Source organism: Hypanus sabinus, chromosome 9 (genome assembly GCF_030144855.1).
Source record: "Hypanus sabinus isolate sHypSab1 chromosome 9, sHypSab1.hap1, whole genome shotgun sequence".
Classification (NCBI taxonomy): domain Eukaryota; kingdom Metazoa; phylum Chordata; class Chondrichthyes; order Myliobatiformes; family Dasyatidae; genus Hypanus; species Hypanus sabinus.
The window spans coordinates 168678666-168687788 of NC_082714.1; the positions used below are offsets into that span (position 1 = coordinate 168678666).

At 42.8% G+C, this 9123-nt stretch overlaps 1 protein-coding gene across 3 annotated transcripts in view; it reads left to right on the forward strand.

Moving 5' to 3' along the window:
* The window catches only part of tubd1 (tubulin, delta 1), a 73250-nt gene extending 64574 nt beyond the window's left edge, over positions 1 to 8676 (forward strand). For all 3 annotated transcript variants that reach the window (XM_059981113.1, XM_059981115.1, XM_059981114.1), the window contains one exon: positions 6004 to 8676. In XM_059981113.1, the coding sequence (XP_059837096.1) occupies positions 6004 to 6109 (106 nt within the window). In that variant the 3' untranslated portion in view covers positions 6110 to 8676. The remainder of the gene's footprint in view (positions 1 to 6003) is intronic.
* Positions 8677 to 9123: the final 447 nt, after the last annotated feature.

The following is a 9123-nucleotide window of genomic DNA, read 5'->3' on the forward strand; positions in this document are numbered from 1 at the left end:
TATGCAATGTTAACATTCATTTCAAGAGATCTAGAATACAAGAACAGGGATGTAATGCTGAGGCTTTATTAAGCACTGGTGATGTTTCACCTTGAGTATTGTGAACTGTTTTGGGCTCCTCATCTATGAAAAGATTTGCTAGCATTGGAAAGGGTTCAGAGGAGCCTCACAAGGATTATTCTGGGAAAGAAAGGGTTATCATACAAGGGTCACTTGATAGCTCTGGATCTGTGCTCACTGGAATTTAGAAGAATGGGAGTGTGAAACCTTTTGAATGTTGAAAGGCCTAGACAGAGTTGATGTGGAAAGAATGTTTCCCATGGTGGGGGAGTTAAGGACAAGAGACAAAAAGGCACAACCTTAGGATAGAGGGGCATCCAACAGAGATGCAGAGAAATTACTTTAGCCAGAGGGTGGTGAATTTGTGGAATGTATTACCACAGGCAGCTGTGGAGGACAGGTTATTGGGTGTATTTAAGGCAGAGGTGATTGGTTCTTGATTAGACATGGCATCAAAAGTTAGGGGGAGAAGGCCAAGGAGTGGGGCTGAAGAGGGGAAAAAAGGATTAGCCACGATTGAATGGTGGAGCAAACTTGATGGGCCAAGTGGCCTGATTCTGCTCATATGTCTTATGATCTTATGGTCTGATACTGGACAGTCCATTCAGCCAACAATGTGCTGATCTTGATGCAGAGGCTCCAACAATGACCCTAGCTCTAGCCTGAATAACTGCCTTCCATTTCTACTATCTGTCTTCTATGAGCTAGCCAGTTCTGAATCCAAGCTTTCAATTCACATTGGATCCTATACATCTTTACCTTCTGAATCAACCTACCATGAGAGCATATTATATTCTGCCATTATATTTGACCTACCAAAGTGAAACACTTCACACTTATTTGGTTTGAACTCCAACTGCCACTTCTCAGCCCAGTTCTGCATTCTATCAACGTCCTGCTGTAACCACTGATAGCCCTCCACACTATCCACAACACTCCCAACATTTGTATCATCAGCAAACGTACTAACCCTCCCTTCTACTTCCTCATCCAGGTCATTTTTAAAAATCACAGAAAGGAGGGGTCCCAGAATAAATCCCTGTAGAACACCACTGGTCACCGTCCTCCATGCAGAATGTGTACCATCCACAACCACCCTTAGCCTTTTGAGGTCAAGCCTATTCTGGATCCTGAAACCAAGGTCTCTTTGGATTCCAGGTGTCCTTATTTTCTGAATGAGCCCTGCATGGGGAACTTTATCAAATTCCTTGCTAAAGTCCTCTGCCTTACCCTCATCATGCTCCTTTATCACCTCCTCAAACAACTCATTCAAGTTTATAAGGCATGGCCTGCCTTACACAAAGCCAACAAGAGAGAATCTGCAGATGCTGGAAATCCAAGCAACATACACAAAATGCTGGAGGAACTCAGCAGATCAAGCAGCATCAATGGAAAAAGTACAGTGGACGTTTCAGGCTGAGACTGGAGAAAAAACGCTGAGGAATAGATTTAAAAGGTGGGGGAGGGGAGAAAGAACCAGAAGGTGATAGGTGATAAGGGGAGGAATGAATTAAATAACTGGGAAGTTAATTGGTGAAAGAGAGACAGGGCTGGAGAAGGGGGAATCTGATAGGTGGGGATAGAAAGCCATGGAAGAAAGAAAATAGGGGAGGAGCACCAGAGGGAGGTAATGGGCAGTCAAGAAGATAAGGTGAGAGAGGGAAAAGGGAATGGGGACTGGTGAAGGAGAGAGTGGGGGGTTGGGGGGGCATTACTGGAATTTCAAGAAATCAATGTTCATGCCATCAGGTTGGAGGCTACCTAGAGAGAATATAAGGTGTTGTTTCTCCAAAATGAGTGTGGCTTCATTGCGACAGTAGAGGAAGCTATGGATTGACATAGCAAAATGGGAGTGGGAAGTGGAATTAAAATGGGTTGCATAAAACTATCCTGACTGTCCCTACGCAGGCCATGCCTTTCAAATGCACATAAATCCTATCCCTCTGAATCCTCTTCAATACCGTATTTTCCCTACTGCTGATGCAAGTCTCACTAGTCTGTAATTACCTGGATTACCCCTACTTCCTTTTTGGAAAAAGGCACATTTGCTACTCTCTGGTCCTCAGTGACTTTGCCTATTGCTAGTGAGAACACAAAGGCCCTTGTCAAACCCCAACAATCTGCTCACTTGCTTCTGTTAAAATTCTGGGATATACGCTATCAAGTCCTAGGGTCTTATCCAATCTGCTCCATAATCTCAAAATCTCCCTGCACACTAGCATGTCCTACACTACCTTTAAACATCCTCTATTGCTGAGACTGTATAAGGCATTGGCCAGTTTGGGGCCAAATTTTGGGATTTTAGCAAGGCATTTGATAAGGTACCTCATGCAAGGTTTATTGAGAAAGTAAGGAGGCATGGGATCCAAGGGGGCATTGCTTTGTGGATCCAGAACTGGATTGCCCACAGAAGGCAAAGAGTGGTTGTAGATGGGTCATATTCTGCATAGAGGTCAGTCACCAGTGGTGTGCCTCAGGGATCTGTTCTGGGAACCTTACTCTTCATGATTTTTATAAATGAGCTAGATGAGGAAGCGGAGGGATGGGTTAGTGAATGTGCTGATGACTCAAAGGTTGGAGGTGTTGTGGACAGTGTCAGAGGTTACAACGGGGCATTGATAGGATGCAAAACTGAGCTGAGAAGTGGCAGGTGGCGTTCAATCCAGATAAATGTGAGGTGGCTCATTTTGGTAGGTCAAATATGATGGCAGAATATAAGAATATAGAATGGTAAGACTCTTGGCAGTGTGGAGGATCAGAGGGATCTTGGGGTCAAAGTCCACAGGACTGCTACACAGGTTGACTGTGGTTAAGAAGGCATACGGTGCATTGGCCTTCGTCAACCGTGGGATTGAGTTTAAGAGCCGAGAGATAATGTTGCAGCTACAGGTAGTCCCCGAGTTACGAACGTCCGACTTACAGACAACTCATACTCTCGAACCGAGGAAGGAGAACGCCGTCCGCCATTTTAAGTCACTGCCATTGACACTGTGTTGAGTGTTTAACTTTGTATTTGGCTTAAATTTTTCTTAGCAAGATTCACCCTGACCCCGCCCCCATCCCCCCGGTTCCGGTCAGTTGGTGGCGCAGTGAGATCAGCGCCGGGCTCGAGAACGCAGTTTCCCAAGTTTGATCCAGTGACAGGCCGCTCCCGTGCTGGGTTGATGTCGATCTAGTGACTCCCATACCATCTATGCCGGGTTGATGTCAAGCTCGCAACTTGACCTCGTAAAAAAAAACTCTGCCACCTCCAGTTTAAATTCCCATGCGGAATATTGTAGAGGATCAAATACAGTACCCAAACCCAGCACAGCCCCCACTTGTCCCAGTTAACCTGTCCTAGTGCAGTGGACTTTCAGACCCGGAGAATTCAGTGCGGTGGTCCTTAGGACCCAGCGGACCTCGGGAGCCAGCGGAGGTCAGACCTGCAGCCTGCAGTGTTTCTGTTCCGTTGATGGGAAGCGATCGTGATTGAAAATAAAGTAGAAATAATAAAGCGTTTGGAAAGAGGTGAAACGCCATTGGTCATTGGAAAAGCGTTAGGCTACAGTTGGTCGATGATGGGAAAAATTTTAAAGGACAAAGTGAGAATAATGGAGCATGTGAAGGGCCCTGCCCCGATGAAAGCTAGAATTATTACTAAGCACTGCAGTGGTTTAATTATTGGAATACATACATTTCTTAAGTGTTTTATATGCATAAAAAAGTAAAATATATACTATATACTAAGGCAAACGTTTGACTAACTGATGCTAAATAATACCGGATGTACTTGTTCTGACTTACATGCAAATCTGACTTAAAGATGGACTCAGGAACAGAACTCATTCATAACCCGGGGACTGCCTGTATATAGGACCCTGGTCAGACCCCACTTGGAGTACTGTGCTCAATTCTGGTCACCTCACTAATAGGAAGGATGTGGAAACCATAAAAAGGGTGCAGAGGAGATTTACAAGGATGTTGCATGGATTGGGGAGCATGCCTTATGAGAATAGGTTGAGTGAACTCGGCCTTTTCTCCTTGGAGCGACAGAGGATGAGAGGTGATTTGATAGAGATTTACAAGATGATGAGAGGCGTAGATCATGTGGATAGTCAAAGGCTTTTCCCCAGTGCTGAAATGGCTAGCATGAGAGGGCATAGTTTTAAGGTGCTTAGAAGTAGGTACAGAGGAGATGTCGGGTAAGTTTTCTTACGCAGAGAGTGGTGAATGCGTGGAATGGGCTGCTGGTGGAGGTAGTGGAGGCAGAACTGATAGGATCTTTTAAGAAACTCCTGGATAAGTACATGGAGCTTCGAAGAATAGAGGGCTATTGGTAAAGCCTAGGTAGTTCTAAGGTAAGGACACGTTCGGCACAGCTTTGTGGGCCGAAGGGCCTGTATTGTGCTGTATGTTTTCTATGTTTCTATATCTGAGAAATAACATGCTGGCATTGGAGAGGACCTAGAGGAAGTTCACAAGAATGATTCTGGGAATGAAAGGATTAACATACAGTACGAGGAGTGTTTGATGGCTTTGGACCTGTACTCACTAGAGTTTAGAAGAATTGGGATGGGGGGTTGTCTTATTGAAACCTATCAAATATTGAAAGGTCTGGATAAAGTGGATGTGGAGAGGATGTTTTCTATAGTAAGTGAGTCTAGGATGAGTGGGCACAGCCTCAGATGAGACATGAAGGTTCCCAATTTGGGGTCCATGAGCCCATTGATAGATGCTAAAATTTGGGAGCCCCTGGATTGAGGGACGTTCATTTAGAACAGAGATAAGGAGGAATTTCTTCAGCCAGAGGGTAGGGTATCTGTTGAATTCATTGCCATGAGCAGCTGTGCAGGCTAAGATATTGAGTATACTTAAGGTGGAGGTTGATGAGTTCTTGATAAGTCAGGGCGTCAAAGTTTACGGGAAGAAGGCAGAAGAATGGGGTTGAAATGGATAATAAGTCAGCCATGATGGAATGACAGAACTTCATGGGTCAAATAGCCTAATTCCTCTCCTATGTCTTAGGGTCATCTGGCCTCATAACCTTCTCAGTAAATACTGACACAAAGAGCTCATTTGATACCTCAGTCAATTTCTCTGACTCCTAGCATTAATTCCCTCTTTTATCCTTTATTGGACTTAACCCTTTCCTTAGTTATCCTCATTTTCTTTATCTAAGTAACATGTCAATCATTTTTTAATTAAATGGCAAAATCTTAAAGATTAATCCTTTTCCTTTTTTTCTGAGATCTATTACCTTCTAGACCTACGTGGTAGTCTATATTTATGTTTCATTTTGGTTTCTGATTATTGCATTCCCGCTTGACTACATATTAAATTCTATCTTAATATGATTTTCTGACAAGTGGGCTCCTTAGAAGATGGAGATTACTAATTAAAAAGATAAGATCCAAGAAAATTTGCTCCTTAGTTTGTTCCATGAAGTTTCACTCTAGCAAACGCATTTGCAAACTCGTCATTTGATTTTTGTTTTGTCTTTCTTCCAATCAATACATTGGCTTAACAACAAACCCTTCTTATTTCTTGAGTAATTTTTCTCCAATGTGACGCTATTATTGAAGTTATAAACCAAACCCATCCATGTATTATCCCTTGCTTTCTTATTTCCTTTGTTTTAACCTTACTTTCTCTTGTTTTCATAAATTTCATGCTGGGTGCTCCTACAAGAGTTGTTTTCCTATGGATCTTAAATTGAGGTCACTTATTTCGTCCATGGTACCATCTGTAGAGCAGAAAGGCTCTTCAACATTGATCAATATTTACCCCTCAACAAATGTTGCTAAAATATATTCTCTAATTTTTTTTATCATGTTGCTCTTTGTAGGCAAATCAACTCCCACATTTTCCTTAGTAGGAAACATAGACATCCCTAATGTTTAGGGACATCCTCTAAATTGTGAAACATCTTTGTTCAGAATTTTTTTTCACTTTATCTTATAGGGCTTATGTGCATCAGTATGTGAAACATGGAATCTCAGAGGAGGAATTTCTAGACAGTTTTACAACCATGGAACAAGTCATCGCTAGTTATTCTAGCCTTGGATAGATAATGGTGATGTGAGATGTTTACAACTACTGCTCCGAGTGATAAGCAGCATATTGCAAGTTTCACTCAAATCTTAATGACTCCAGGTATTAACAATTAAAATCTTTGTAAACTTTGAACTATTTTTCTATGATGTATTTAAGATTTGTCCTAATAATATGAAGAATATAATACAAAATATTTCAGTATTAATTGTCTTTCCTGTTTTCTTCTTCTAAATGTCCAGTCAAATTTTAGCAACCAATGAGCAAATACCTGTTGTTTGAATCAGTGAAGACACCTTGTAGAAAATAAGATCTTCATATTGATAGTTCAGGAAAAAGTCAGTGAGATTCCTACGTTGACAGGATGTCGTCTATTGGTGAGCAAAGTCAGGCTGTTCAGTCTCAGTGAGCTGTAGATGGAATGCACGGTCTTGGTGAGCTTTGGAAGTTTTCAAATACTTTGCTTCTCCATTGCCTACAAGGAGAAGAATTCCAAAGACTCTCAAGATTTGCCCTTTTACTTTATGGAAGAGCTGACCCCTTGTTTTCAAACCATAGCCACTAGTTTAGATTTTCCCATAAATGAAATTGTCCACCCAAGAGTGTAGGATATGTAAGAGATAGTGATTTAGCACAAGACACAGTATAAGATGGAACAGTTTCACTGAGGCTTGGGATGCAATGCTTCAGTTATGAAGAAAGAACATGGATTTCAAAGATAAAAGTATGTTTAATATCAGACTATGTATACAGTATATGTCCACAGACAAACTGACATACATCCCCATAGAACGATTGAAACATCAAAGCTCCCCCTTCGCTTCACACAATTCTTTCATAAAAGAATTGATCCCCTCACCCCACCTGTGCCAGCAGAAACACTGACCCCACCACAGCACTATGTGAGCAGTAGCAGAAGCCCTTGATCCCGAATCCATCAAACTAGTTCATAAACTAACCCTTGGGTATCTCAGACAGGCTCCCTCTCGCCAGTGAGTGGGAGAAAAAGGTGACTGAGTGGAGACCAGAAACCCGCTGTACCAAATGTTACAGTCTAATGGTGTTGCAACTCCAAGCCCCTGTCTTTAGGGCAGTCAGTCAGTCCCTCCTCGCCTTCTACCCTCCTCCCCTCTTCCCCCTCCAACCTCTCTCTCCCCTCCTCCTACTCTTCTTCTCCCCATCCTCTTCTCCCTCTCACTCCCCCCTCCCCCCTCACTCTCCCAACTCCCTCTGTCCTCCCCTCCATTATACAACCTTGAGATTCATCAAAACGTCAAAAGAACCTATTTTATTAAGAAAAAAGACAGTCAAACATCCAATGCACAGAGAGAGGGAGAAAACAAATTGTACAAGCAATAAAAATTGCTTCGGAACTGAAGTTTTCCAAAAGACACAAAACCAGGCATCTCTGCAGCTGGAGCAGGCCACAGCCTCAGTTCAGCATGGAGGTGAGTAAATGTCATGGAGCAGAGAGCATAACTGGGCAGAACCGGCCCTCGCTTCACCTCCAGTCCAGACACACACTGATCTTTCCAATCTGGCCTGGCGCTTAAAACTCTCCAACTGTTCTGGGGCCTGAACCCCACCCAGACAATTTAACCCATACCCAACCTTTCCAATTTGGCCCAGTGCTTAAGCCAATTTGACATCAGGACATTCCCTGATCTTGACTAGGTTGTAAATTTGAGCCCAAGCCGAGGCAGTGTGTTGTGTCCCTGAGCAAGGCACTTAACCACGCATTGCTGCAGTCCACCCAGCTGAAAATGGGTACTGGCAAAATGCCGGGGGTTAACCTTGCGATAGACTGGCATACTCTCAGTCATTTCTCGCCATGGAAACAGGCATAAGCACCAGGCTGATGAGCCTATAAGGCTCTGGACAGACTTTAACTTTAATAAGGTGTTTAGTAGTTTCCTTAGTTCCTTATGTAGTCACTGAACATGTCCAGTGCCATCATAAACTGCTTCAAGCCTGCCCTGCCATTCAGCATGATCTTGGCATATTTTGCATCAATATGGTGGGACAAAGCCACTTTCTGTGCTTTATGGCCCTATGAGTCTAACCTTCTCCTCCTGGAATTAGTCTAGTAAATTTCTTTTGAACTACCTCTATAGCCAGTATATCCTTAAACAAGGGTACCTTTGTACACCAGGTGTGGCCACGTATAATTGTAATTATAATTCCCTTTTATAAACACCAACACTATTGCAATAGAGCAGTGACCATACTGGGTTAGGGGCTGGCCCTTCCTGTTGGTATTTCCCTCCAGTGTTCAATCAGTGGAATGACAAACTGGATTGCATGTGTTCATGCCTACATACATTCATTTGCAGATCGCTCAGAACTGCTTGTTCTTACCGATGACACCCATACACCATCAATTTACAGGACATGTTACTCAGGGACTTGGGCTATATATTTTTTGTGTGATTGTATGTTTACTTGGTATTCTGTATGTGCCTTGTGCTTTGTATGACTTTTGGTAGTGTGTGTGGCACCTTGGCCCCGGAGGAACGATGTTTCATTTGGCTGTATTCATGTGTATTTATGTATGGTCGAATGATCATTAAATGACCATTTACCCTCCTAAACAAGCATTGCATCTGCTACTCATTTATTGTTATTTCTGCATAAAAGACATGAACCCTTATATAATTATCTCAACTGCAATCTTCTACCTTTGCAAACACAAATACAAGAGATTCTGCAGCTGCTAGAAATCCAAAGTGACACACACAAAATTTTGGAGGAACTCTGCAGGTCAGGCAGCATCTGTGGAGAGGAATACATAGTTGACATTTTGGGCTGAGACCTGCTAAAGAGTTTCAACCCGAAACATTGACTGTTTATTCCTCTCCATAGATGCTGCCTGACCTGTTGAGTTCTACCTTCGCAGTTGTCTTGCTGAAGAGTATGACCTCACACAATTCCACATTAAACTCCATTTACTAAGTTTTCACCCACTTACTCAGCCTGTCTATATCACGTTGTAGATTCCAAGTGTACTCTTCGCAACAAGCTCTTCCACCT